Consider the following 13819-nt stretch of genomic DNA (forward strand, 5'->3'; position numbering starts at 1 on the left):
AACACTCATTAATATCCATCAGATCATCTCCACTCACTCACACTAAAATAAAAAATTCAATTAATGGTTCTCCCTCACAAAAACGAGAACACTAATTATTTTTTACTAATTTTATTTATTTATTTATTTTAAAATATCAGTTACTACTTTTCTTACATTAATTATTTTTTTTTATTTTTTTATTTAAAAAAAAAAGACATTGGAGTAATGAGTGAGGCAGCACTGTACATAAAAGACGACCTAAACATCAACGACACTCAAATCGAGATCCTCATCGGCATCCTCAACCTCTACTCCCTCGCCGGCTCCATCGCCGCCGGCTACACTTCCGACTGGATCGGCCGCCGCTTCACTCTCGTCCTCGCCGCCTTCATCTTCTTCCTCGGTGCTCTCCTCATGGGCTTCGCCACCTCCTACATCTTCCTCATGATCGGCCGTTTCGTCGCCGGCATCGGCGTTGGCTACGCTCTCATGATCGCCCCCGTCTACACCGCCGAGGTTTCTCCGGCCTCTTCTCGTGGCTTCCTCACTTCCTTCCCTGAAGTCTTCTCTGCTTCACCACCGATGCCACCTTCGTCTCTTCCAAGCGCATCACCGTCGACACCACCTTCATCTCCATCTTTGCTTCAAGATCATTGACGTCTCTGCCAAGCACGTCAATGTCCATCTCAAGATCACCGACTCCTACTGCCAGTTTCAACGAAAACCGATGATGGTTTCGATTTAGGGTTCTAATTTCAATCAGTTTGTGATGATTTTCTTTTTTAGGTTGTGTCAGTGTTGTTCTCAAAGGCTCTGGCCGACATCAGGGCACAAATTTGTTCGGGGTTTTGACATAACAGTGATGATCGCCGGAATCCAGCTAAAGCCACGCCGGTTCACCCTAGAAAGACTATCCAGGTTCATCTCTTTCTCTGTTTCTTTTGATTTTTGTCCCTAATTTTAGTGTGGTTTTGATTTTTTTTGTTAATCTTCTTGTTCTTAGGTTTTATGATTTTTTGACTGTTTTTATTTTGATTTTGATTTGGTTATTGAAGCTTGAATATGTATGATAAAAGCTTGTAAGTGTTTTTTATGGTAATGCAGATTATATCTTGCTATATATAATTTATGGGATTGAACAGTTGAGGGTGAGAGGAGGAAACGATTCTTCAGTAATTGAGGGTAGATGATTTGAAGGGTTCTGTTATTGGTGATCATTTTCTAGACTATGGAGATGTTGTTGGTATGACTGGATTAGTAGATGCTTAAGAAATATTCAGACTTCTTTTTTTATAGTTATGTAAAAACTAATTTATCGTGCTTGTATAATTCTTTTGAAACTTTTTGATTGTTTTTTTCTTTCATATGTTTGAACTAGTTGTTGTTCTTCCAGAAACTAAAGAGAGTGAACTAATAGTAATGACATGATTGTGAAGTTATATGCTTGAGAAAAGTATCATCTAAAAAATTATTTGATTAAGGTTATTTCAAAGTGTTTAGTGTTGTGTTGTTAATGATTTGTCTGAAGATGGTTCAAAGTGTTGATGATATTGTTTGCAGGTTTTGTGTAGCAGATAACCTGAAAAAACTTTATGTGGAATACTTGGTATTAGTTTCGTCATGTTTCTATATGTTTAGGAAAGTTATATATTTGTGATGATAGTGATCCTACATTCTTGTGATTGTTGACCTGGCTGGCTTGTTATTTTGATATTGAAGGCTGGATTTGTCGGTGATGCTTTATTTTGTAACATATGCTGAGAGACTATTTTTTTCATAGTTTAGTTTTCTTCTTACTCTTTAATATCTAGCATCTTTTCAAATCTTGATTTAAAGTATCAGGATAGGATATAATTGCAAGCATATGGTGTATTACTCTGTGTGGTTTAACTTTTTGAATTGCAAGGAAGGTATAAATTTTATTTGAAAGTGTGATAAATGGCCAATTTTCCATTCGAACCCTTGTTTTGTTTTTGGTAATACATGAAATAAGGGATAGTGCTGATGCTATTATAGCTATTGGTGGTGATGGTACTCTTCATGAGGTAATTGCATTAAGCTTAAAGAAAGGAACTTGTGTGTTTTTGGGACTTAAATCATTTAATATTTCTCGAAACAAAATTTGTTTAATCTTTCACAAATGATAAGCATGCTACCATAACCGCTTAATATTTAATGTGTGTTTCAGATAAGAGTGATGTGTTCGTGTGCCGGGAGAATCAATATTGCAGGATTATGGGACAATACAAGTAGAAGTTTCTGATAGAAATGGACATGGGGGAATGCGAATGTCCTAGTTAGCTAGTTTTCTTCTTTGTAAAGATCAGATGGCATGATTATTTTGAAGGTAGTTGTTCTTAATGAACATCAGAGCCTGTCCCTCTTGTATTTATTGTGGAGAAGTATGTTAGAAAGTATAAACTGTTCTTGTTGAGAAATAATTGAGATGGGACTGACTCGTCAATTTTCTGTTAGTTGATGCAATAACAGTGATTGGATTCTAATAGAGTAGTTTCTGTTAGCCTTTATGACTATTTGATGGCCTTGTTCGCACCATTATGCTAGTGTGCAGGAAGCCACCCTAGTGCATCTTGTATACAACTTCAGAATCTCAAGTTTTGACTCAGAAAATTTAAGTCAGAATAATGCCTGATCATATTTTGTGATCTTACAAGGAAAACACTTCTTGTGAGTTACACAATTTGCCTTGTCTGCCATGCCAGGAATGTGTGGGTTCAAAGTAGATTTAAATTTTACACTTCCAGGATTTTGCGGGGCAGATTGTGTGGTGTCATTTTTGTATTCTTTTTGTGTATCATGCTGATTAGTTACTCACTTCTCCTTGACTTGTTTATACAGATGATCCTGACATACCTCCAGTGCAAAATCATCGGTCTTTCTTAAAGAAGCATGTGATTTATAAGGAGGTAATTTTGTTTCCTTGATACATGTAAATCTATAATTTACTCTATATTTGGTACTTGAAGAGTTGAATTTGTTTGCAAGCTAACACTATTAAAGATCCTTTGGTATTGTCAAAGATTCATCAAATCTATCGAATTGGTTATATAAAGGTGAGAAGGTTTACCTTCATGAATATTTTGACCATGATCAATTTCTTTATGCTTATGTCATGGGTTCTTTCTGATTTGTCAGGATGTTATTTTGCTAGGAGTATTGGATGAGGTAACTATTGCAAGTCCCAGTGCCATCATTTAAGCAAATAATGCTACTGTGAGGATCATAGTTTTAATGTTGTACATATTAATCTAGGTTGATGTTATCATCATCCTGTGATACTGTATTTGATACAGGTTGTTTGTTGCTAAAAGATGATACTTTATTCAAGAATTATTTGCAAGGATGAAATCGCCCTCCATATCTGATGAATCAAAGAGGAACTTGGTAACTTTATTTTCCCTTGTACTTTTCTTTTGTTAGCAAACCTGTAAAGCATTTGTCTTCCTTGTATGTTGCCTTTGCCATGTTTTTTCAAAACTTGCACATGATATGTTATTTGTGTTAGACATTAGCCTTGTTAAATCAATAAAAGTTTTTGATGCTTTTAATTGGTTCTTTCTTAGCATGCTTAACCTTGGATTTATTAAAGAGACATCTCTTTGCACCTTTAATTTCTCTTTAACTTTTCTCTTTCTTCTTTTTTTTTTTCTGTTGTTCTTGTGAGGTTTCTTTTTTTATCCACGTGAGCTCATTCATTAGTTCACAAGATTAGGATATTCCTTTCAAGTTGGAAAAGATTTGAGAGAATCTAGAATAGTTGTTTGTAATTGGCTTTGATTAGTGACATTTGACTGTGGAGATGATTGACATCAAAGATAAGATCCTTGGCTTTGTTTGGACTTTGGATCTCTTGTTTGACCTTCCTAGAAGGATGCATGAATGATCATTCATTAACTGTGTAAAAAAGATGATGTATTAATAAAGTAATAAAGATGATTTGCATGATATATATTCTCTAAAATGATTCTTTCCAATGTGCAATGGTGTTCTTTTTGGATATTCAGCAGACTTTCTAATTATTCAAATTCGATTGAAACCCTCTCAACTTTAACCAAACCAGCTGATCATACTTGGGCTAATTCTCGTGTGTTGTTTTCTTGATGATTTTCAGGACAAATGGGCTAAGAACTTGTACCTTGCATCAATGTGCTATACTGCTATGGTCGTACTGTATCTTGATATATATTTAATTGGCTAAAACCTTCATGAAGGTCTGACAGCAGGGTTTCTCCTGCTGCTTCTCAAGTTATCTAGTACATGGAGCCATGCTTGAAAAATTGGGAATGGAAAGCTAGAGGCAGGCCGTTCTAATCTTATTTGATGCCCTGCTTTGTATATTTTGGGTCTGCTTTATGTTGACAAAATACTTTGAATTACCATCATATATCTAGTTCTGGTGGCCTGCCAAATTAAAGAACATACTCACCTTATACTAGTTATTTTTTTGCTTTGTCTGTGTTGCCAACTTTTGAAACTCTGATGAATCATGGTTAGCTATATATATATCAGCTCACCTTATACATGAATGTATTGAAAGATTCATATTTTCAATGTATAGGTTAAATAAATTTATTTATTAATAGTAGGAAAATAAATTAAAATTTAATTTAATTAATGAACAAATTTAGAGGTGGTTATAACCACCTTTAAAATATGAATATGTTAAAAAAATAAGTGTTTTAGAGGCGGTCATAACCGCCTCTAAAGCCATTGGTAAGGGTATTAAATCATTAGCTATAGAGGTGGTTATAACCGCCTCTAAAGTCATTTGTAAGGGTATGAGAAATCATTAGTTATAGAGGCGGTTATAACCGTCTCTACTCTTATTATTAAAACCCACTTCCGTAAATAAAAATTACCCAACGGTTGGTACAAACCGGCTCTAAAGTGTAGAGCCGGCTTGATACGAGGCGGTTTAGGGCGGTTGAAAAAACCAACGCTATAGCTATAGAGGCGGTTTTAACCGCCTCTATAGGGTTTGAAAACCGTCTCAAAAGCCCTCTTTTGGTGTAGTGTATATACACGTACACACATAATTTAAATGTATCTTGCAAACAAAATTTGAAATGGTTGTTCCTTGTATTAACTATTCATTTGAATGTGGGAGAAATTTATTCAATCAGAGGACTTCTCAAATAAATAATTCACATAAAAATGCAATTTAATTTATTCATATCATTGTTTTTTAATAAATCTGAATTGAATTGATATGAGATAAAATACAAAAAATAAAATGAATTATATATAAATCAATTGTAATATATAGTGACCATTATCAATTCATTCTTCATCAATAAAAACTAATAACCTAGAATTTTTCTCATCCGCAAAACTAAATTTCAACATCAGTTTTTAGTTTGAATATATCAAAAACAAAAAATATGAAGTACGTATAACTTCAAAAAAAAAATTTGTTATAAATAAAATGAGCAAAGTATATCAGCGAGCTTTCAAAATATATTACATATTCCCACCTTATATTGCACAGAAGTCAACTTATGGTTTCCTCTTGCATGCAAAAATTTCTGTGCATAAGTACTAAAGTCTAATTAAAAGCATGAAAAATAAATTTTTGTTTGCCATATTATTTGTCACGCCCCGAACCTAACCGGGCACGTGGCAATCGCCACGACGACAAGAAGTGGGTCCCACAGCGACCCCACATTCAGGTCGCCGTAAGGCTCAATATAAACCTATTATCACAATTATATAGCTAGAAGACGACATAGTAAAATATCACAATAGGGTTCCCTGATACTAGGGACCCTAAACACAAATAGTATCAACAGTACAAACCAGGGTTTTAAGATACAACCCGAAAATATAAATACAATAACCACATATAAGGTCAAGTCTAGTGGATCCATAAAGGGTCATGCATACTATAACAAACCTAAACAAGAAGTACAGATAGACCACTCTACTGCTGCACAGCACAACTCTGTCCAACGTCGCAGTCTGAAAAAGAAGAAAGGGGAGTGGTGAGTAATGAGATGTTACCCGATGAGTGGTGTCGACGATAGATGTAACGAGTGATAAAGTATTTCAAATGGTAATTCGAAGATAATAGCATATAAAAAAATCGGGTCCCAAGTATTCAACATATTAACAAATAACAAAGGATTCATCAATAGTAAAAAGCAAATAACATTTTTAAAACATAATGAACATAGCTCCAAAAATACAGATCGGCTCTAAAACAATTTCCCACACTAATCGTGGCTGCGACTAGTCGTGGAACCACCAAGGAGTTTTTAAAACTTTTTAAAATTTAAAAAGAGTTGCCTTTCCTTGGTGTTGTACATCGAGATCCCCGTGGTGACCCCGGGTTTCTACATAATGTAACCCCCGTCAATGGCTCCGCCGCACCTCTTGACCCAGTGGTAAACCCGAGGGTTAACCACGCCGCCTCCCATCGGGCCGGACCGTGGAACCCCACATCGCGAGTTGTCGGACTAAAGTCCGCCGTCACCATCATAACTGAATGCCACATATAATTCTTTCCAATTTCCAATTCAAAGAATCCATCGCACAATGTTTAAACCAGAAAATATACATCAAAACCATGTTCCATTTGCATATAAATGCGGAAATATACATCAAGCCATATCTCATTTGCATATAAATACGTAATCGTACTTTTTTAAACCATATCTCATTTGCATATAAACACGGAAATGCAAGTAAACATGTTTCTTTCAAAAATAAATAGGTATAAGCATTCTAGGTTTAACCATTTCAAGTAAATTCGTACTCAAAATATATATCAAGGAAACCAATTTATCATCAAATTTATGTGATAAAACCATGAACAAATACTTTAGTACTCTTATTAAATCTATGCAATTAGAAATTTAACCACTCACGTAATCCCGGCTCGCCCTCGTCCCCGAGAGCGACTCACTCGATCGGGCGAGCTCCTTCCCCTTGGAGGACGCTTCGCCACCCTATATACAAGCGGGAATTCAAATTCTAATGAACATAAGAATGATAATCACAAGAAAATGTATAAGAATACGATTATACATGTCTAATACAAAAACATTAGGGTTTTTAGGGCAAAATATCGCTCATTTTTGGATCCAAACGATCTCGGAATGGAGTAAAAACTAGTTCCAATGAGTTCGGGGTAAGAAGAGCTTCAATGTGAACCAAAGAAATACCAGAAAAGGCTCAAAATTTTCGGTGCTACAGTAATTTCGAAATTGCTACAGTAACCCGAACCTTATACTATGGATTTCTCCCAATTTACAACTCTAAATCACAAATTTTCTTCTACAACATTCTCACACAAGATCAACAATTCAATGGCTTCAATTTAAACCTATAAACATGCAAATCCATGGAGAAATTCTAGGTTTTGAAAAAAAACTAAAACAAGGAAAATACAAGAATAAATACGGTATAAAACCATAAATCTATGCTTACCAAGCTCAATGGTGAAGGAGGAAGAGATAGGATGCTTGGTTCGCCGGAAAACTTCGCCGGAAAAAAAATAAGAAAATGGGAAGGTTCGGCCAAGACAAGGAAAGAAGAAGAGAAGAAGAAAAGAAGAAGAAGAAATGTTTTAAGGGAAAATTTTCGGGCTGCTACAGTAACGGGATGCTACAGTACCAGGCCTCTATCAAACCAGGCTTCTACAGGAACAAGTCGCTACAGAACCGGTTTGCTACAGGATCAGGCTGCTACAGTAACGGGCTGAAAATCTATAGAAATGGGCTATAGTAATCTACAGTAAACACTGGGTATAACATTCTACCCCCCTTAAGAAAATTTCGCCCTCGAAATTTCCTTCTTACCTGACAAAAGACCTCTATGACTCAGAGTCTAACAATACACATGCATCAAACAAAAGATAGATATTGTACCTGTGATCATGTCAGCTTCACCCTTAGGCTCTTCATTAGTCAGGGCAAAGATCCTGGTCTGAGATCTAGTCTGCGGGCGTGATCCTCCTGACTGAGGGGTGTTGCTCGCTGCTACGGATCTTGTAGCGGTGGTCTGTGCCTGAGCCGCAGGCTGTGAACCTCTAGACTGAGTAGGATGACCTGGATTAAGTCCTGGAGCAGGGTCCCCACGGGTCAACAGTGGACACTGCGTCCTGATGTGATCCGCTTGTCCACACTGATAACATCTGCGCGGTTCTCGACATCGTCCTCCATGGAACTTATGACAATTCCAACACTGTCGCATAGTTCCTGCCGATCTCAGATGCGACACATCGCCTGAAGGTAGTGAACTCTCGCCTACCGGTGCAGGGCGGTGGAACCCTGAAGAAACCAACTGAAGGTGCACCACTAGATGAACTCTCACCTCTGCTCTCTTTGAGGGTTGACTCATTTCGCACCTCTCCTCTCTCGATGCTTTCACGGATTCGATCGCCTTCCAGGGACCAACTTTTTACGCTCGAAGGGCCAATCGCACTACTTCCTTAAAACTCGGTTTCTGTGGATCGCCATCCTCTCCCGAACGCTGAGGTTCAGTCCGGCCTCGAACTTCGAACATAGAACTTCCCTCGAACCTACCAGCTTCGGTACAAAGTTTGCTAGGTCCTTTAATTACGTCTCATACTGCATCGCGGATCTCGCTACCCGGTTCAACTGCATGAACTCCCCGCCTTTTTCGGTCTCTATGGAAAGCGGGTGTAGTACTCCTCGTCAAACTCCCTCCTCAAAAATCGACCAACTCAAAACAACACTGGAACGACCTTTCAGACTTTCACACCAAACTCTGGCTCTGCCCTCAAGTAACCTCGTAGCAACCTTGAGCCTCGTGTCTTCTTCTAGAACCATGTCGCCGAAAGTAGCTATCACCCGCTTTAGCCACTCTTTGGCAACCATGGCATCGCTCGTGCCATCAAAAGAACTCGCACCCTAACCGCCGGGCTTCCTTCGAGAGCTTAGACAAGAACAAACTCGGTCGGACCCCACTTGTCCCTCTCGCGAGGGACTAGGGGAACTGATCGCATTCGGGGTGGTGTCAAGCGTGTGGTCTGCTAATCGCAGACATCCTCTCCATACATGCTCCAAAAAGCTCATGAAGTCTCTCGAACTCCCGATAGGGTCGGCCGCCTATCCCCGATTGTCCCAATAGGCTCCGAAGCCCTCGCGACGCCTCGCATGGACGGAGCTAACTCGGCACTCGGGGTCCAGGGGCACGAGCTCGGGGTACTCTAGGAGCATGCATCGACGCTGCTACGGCAGTGCATGCCTAGAATTGGCCTCCTGCCTAGGCGGCGAAGGAGAGGACGGTGGAGATGGCACTCCACGCCGTCCACCTCTAGACGGTGCAGTAGTAGGCTCAACAAGCATGAAGCAATCGCCTTTCATCGCGTGTCAGGCAGGCGTTATATCGGCATTTTTCAATGAACTGAAAAAGACACCAAAAGAACTTTCAAAATCAATTCCTATATGCAACAATGCTACATGCTCAACTCTAACTGGATCCACTAGTTACTACAGAAGACAGTCAAAGACAAGAACAAGTTACAGCTATTAGTCTAAACCAATAGCTCTGATACCACTAAAATTGTCACGCCCCGAACCTAACCGGGCACGTGGCAATCGCCACGACGACAAGAAGTGGGTCCCACAGCGACCCCACATTCAGGTCGCCGTAAGGCTCAATATAAACCTATTATCACAATTATATAGCTAGAAGACGACATAGTAAAATATCACAATAGGGTTCCCTGATACTAGGGACCCTAAACACAAATAGTATCAACAGTACAAACCAGGGTTTTAAGATACAACCCGAAAATATAAATACAATAACCACATATAAGGTCAAGTCTAGTGGATCCATAAAGGGTCATGCATACTATAACAAACCTAAACAAGAAGTACAGGATAGACCACTCTCATCACAGACAAAGACAACTCGTCTAACGTCGCAATCGAAAAAGAAGAAAGGGAGTGGTGAGTAAATGATGTTACCCGAGTGAGTGGTGTCAAAGATAGATGTAACTGAGTGATAAAAGTATTTCAAATGGTAATTCGAAGAAAAAAAAATAATAGCATATAAAAATCAGTTCCAAGTATTCAACATATTAACAAATAACAAAGGATTCATCAATAGTAAAAGCAAATAACATTTTAAAACATAATGAACATAGCTCCAAAAATACAGTCTGGGTCTAAAACAATTCCCTACACTAATCGTGGTCACGATTAGTCGTGGAACCACCAAGGAGTTTTTAAAACTTTTTAAAATTTAAAAGAGTTGCCTTTCCTTGGTGTTGCTACATCGAGATCCCCGTGGTGACCCGGGTTTCTCACATAATGTAACCCCCTGTCAATGGCTCCAGCACCTCTCGACCCGTGGTAAACCAGGGTTAACCACGCCGCCTCCCATCAGGCCGGACCGTGGAACCCCACACTGCAGTGTCGGACTAAAGTCCGCCGTCACCATCATAACTGAATGCCACATATAATTCTTTCCAATTTCCAATTCAAAGAATCCATCGCACAATGTTTAAACCAGAAAATATACATCAAACCATGTTCCATTTGCATATAAATGCGGAAATATACATCAAGCCATATCTCATTTGCATATAAATACAGAACTGTACTTTAAACCATATCTCATTTGCATATAAACACGGAAATGCAAGTAAACATGTTTCTTTCAAAATAAATAGGTATAAGCATTCTAGGTTTAACCATTTCAAGTAAATTCGTACTCAAAATATATATCAAGGAAACCAATTTATCATCAAATTTATGTGATAAAACCATGAACAAATACTTTAGTACTCTTATTAAATCTATGCAATTAGAAATTTAACCACTCACAGAACCAGTCGTCTCGTCCTGAGACGCACTCACTGATCGGCGAGCTCCTTCCCCTTGGAGGACGCTTCGCCACCTATATACAAGCAGGGAATTCAAATTCTAATGAACATAAGAATGATAATCACAAGAAAATGTATAAGAATACGATTATACATGTCTAATACAAAACATTAGGGTTTTAGGGCAAAATATCGTCATTTTGGATCCAAACGATCTCAGAATGGAGTAAAACTAGTTCCAATGAGTTCAGGGTAAGAAGAGCTTCAATGTGAACCAAAGAAATACCAGAAAAGGCTCAAAATTTTCGGTGCTACAGTAATTTCGAAATTGCTACGATGAACTCGAACCTTATACTATGGATTTCTCCCAATTTACAACTCTAAATCACAAATTTTCTTCTACAACATTCTCACACAAGATCAACAATTCAATGGCTTCAATTTAAACCTATAAAACATGCAAATCCATGGAGAAATTCTAGGTTTTGAAAAACTAAAACAAGGAAAATACAAGAATAAATACGGTATAAAAACCATAAATCTATGCTTACCAAGCTCAATGGTGAAGGAGGAAGAGATAGGGATGCTTGGTTCGACGGAAAACTTTCGCGGAAAAAAATAAATAAGAAAATGGGAAGGTTCGCCAAGACAAGGAAAAGAAGAAGAGAAGAAGAAAAAGAAGAAGAAGAAATGTTTTTAAGGGAAAAATTTTCGGTCAGCATACGATACAGGGATGCTATACGATTTACAGGGCCTCTATCAAACCGAGCTTCTACGAGAACAAGTCGCTCATGAACCCGGTTTTGCTACAGGATCGGTCGCTCATGAACTTAGGGCTGAAAAATCTATAGAAATGGACTATAGTAATCTACAGTAAACACTGGGTATAACATTATTACGGTATGCTTCTTGTATAAATGTGATGAAACCTAAACTTGTATCTTATATATATATATAGTGCTCATTAGATGTCATTAGTTTAAGAAAATATTTTAATGAGTAACATTCCGAGGAAGTGATGAACTTTATATTATGTCATTAGACAAACGTCATTATTATATATCATGATGATTGATTGTAAATTACCTTAACCTTTGGAATCAAATATCTATCGTTTAAGACAAGGTCTTTGTCAACTAGTATATATATCATGACATCATTTGCAGATATAAAAGTGGATAAATCTAATTTTTATTGACGTACAATCAAGCAAAGTACAAATAAACTAGAAAAAACTGAAGCTCTCACCAGAGATGAGAAGCAATAAGAACTAAGAACAAAAGCAAGGAGAAGATAACAAGCTAATAAATCAGCTCTGTAGATGGGAATCACCAAAAGAAGATACAGGTCTACAAGTCTGAAAGTAGGGAGCATTACTCCAACTCTGGAATAGGATCTGGATCACCTGGGATGTTTGAAACCCTAGCGATGATGAAATTGATAGAGCGCTTGATTTTCTGAGAAGCATCAGCCGAAGCTGCTGGAGATTATCAATGTTTAACAAGATTGTTGTTGTTATTGACCACGGTGATGTTTGTTTGAGGTAAATCATTCCATGAATTTAATTAGATAATAAAAAATTGTTTTGTTTAGTTATTTAAAGTGAAAATGCTTTACTTTTGGAATCTAATAATTTGAGTAATATTACCGGTAATGTGATTATCAACTTTGGTAATGCAACATTTTACATGGAATGCACAAAAAAAAATAATAAATAAATAAATAAATAAATTCCATTATGCATTTCAAATATTACCGGTATGCATTTCAAATAAATTCCATTATGAGATTAATTTTTTTTTAAAATATTAAGTTGCAGAAAAAATCTGTATGCATTTAAAATAATTAAGTTTGTTTTAATTAAAATTAATAAAATATTTAAATATTTAAAATTAAAACTTTATTTTTTTAATAACAAAAAATATTTATTTTTAAGCAACTATGATATTTAGATCAAAATGTTATGGGATTTAATATATTTGGTATTTTAATAAAAAGACAATTAATAATATAATATTTTCAACTGATAAAGCATTGTAATATTATATTCCAGACACATTACAGCTTTGTCAATTAAACACATATTCCCATCAATATAATGAACTTCATAATCATATTTCTCGTAACTATATTTTAAACAATAAGATTCCATAAGCCAAAACTACTCTCAAAGAGGTTCAATTTATTTTGAAAAACCTTTAAAAAATTCCAAACAATAATTTTTTTTATATTAGTGAGAATTTCAACACTGTTTTTGGTGATTTATTTATGTATTAACTTTCATCTAATTTTGCTAACTAATTGCTAACGGGTTGAACTAAAGAGATATAAGATTAGATTATTTAAGTAAATAATTTTTAATTTAAAACCTTTATGTATAAGAAAAAAACACTATTGAACTCGTTTATAAAACTTTCCCTATGTCACCCAGGAGACCATGAATCAAAGACAAAAATTTTTTTAAAAAAAAAACAAAGAAAAATACTTTTATCAATAATTTTTCAAGAAATTGCATGAAAAAAATTGATGATTGAGGTTATGCCCACTTTGGTTGATTCAACGTGTTTTGGATTAAAAAAATTATATGAATTTAATTAAATTAATATTAATACATTTGTTTATTTTTTAAAACAAATAATAGATCTTTATATCATTTATAAAAATGATCTTATTTACTTGTTTTAATGTTAATTTTTAAAAAATGATCTTTAAGAACCATGGGCCTAGCTAGCCTAACAGTAATTACCCGTACTTATAATTGAGATGTCTCGAGTTCCAACCTCTGTACCCATTTGACATTTGTTTTATCACTTGTAGACTTTGTCAAAAAAAGAAATCTTTATATAATTTATTATCCTAATTTTTCTTTGTGGACTCATGTACCATTTGGAAGTGTGAAATAAATAAATATTGTAAGGAATTTTAAAGTCATATGAATTGAAATTCAAATACCTTTCTTTGAAAAATAAGTCAGAAAACTCATCTTCATATGAATTGTTAGGGCCATAACATGGTTGC

The 13819-nt window shown here is 36.2% G+C and overlaps 1 protein-coding gene and 2 long non-coding RNA genes across 3 annotated transcripts; 2 read left to right on the plus strand and 1 right to left on the minus strand.

Moving 5' to 3' along the window:
* The first annotated feature begins 207 nt into the window (after positions 1-207).
* On the plus strand, positions 208-639 carry LOC120279117 (putative polyol transporter 2). Its single transcript, XM_039285985.1, has one exon. The coding sequence runs from the start codon at positions 208-210 to the stop codon at positions 637-639; it is 432 nt and encodes a 143-aa protein (XP_039141919.1).
* Positions 640-2915: 2276 nt separating this feature from the next.
* On the plus strand, positions 2916-4500 carry LOC120279553. The gene is made up of 4 exons (XR_005541948.1): positions 2916-3056; positions 3139-3216; positions 3297-3387; positions 4115-4500. It is a non-coding gene; the product is annotated as an uncharacterized LOC120279553 (long non-coding RNA).
* Positions 4501-5843: 1343 nt separating this feature from the next.
* On the minus strand, positions 5844-11108 carry LOC120279446. The gene is made up of 3 exons (XR_005541915.1): positions 11088-11108; positions 10803-10875; positions 5844-5961 (listed from the first exon to the last, which is right to left on the minus strand). It is a non-coding gene; the product is annotated as an uncharacterized LOC120279446 (long non-coding RNA).
* Positions 11109-13819: the final 2711 nt, after the last annotated feature.

The sequence above is a fragment of the Dioscorea cayenensis genome, chromosome 16 (genome assembly GCF_009730915.1).
Source record: "Dioscorea cayenensis subsp. rotundata cultivar TDr96_F1 chromosome 16, TDr96_F1_v2_PseudoChromosome.rev07_lg8_w22 25.fasta, whole genome shotgun sequence".
Lineage (NCBI taxonomy): Eukaryota > Viridiplantae > Streptophyta > Magnoliopsida > Dioscoreales > Dioscoreaceae > Dioscorea > Dioscorea cayenensis.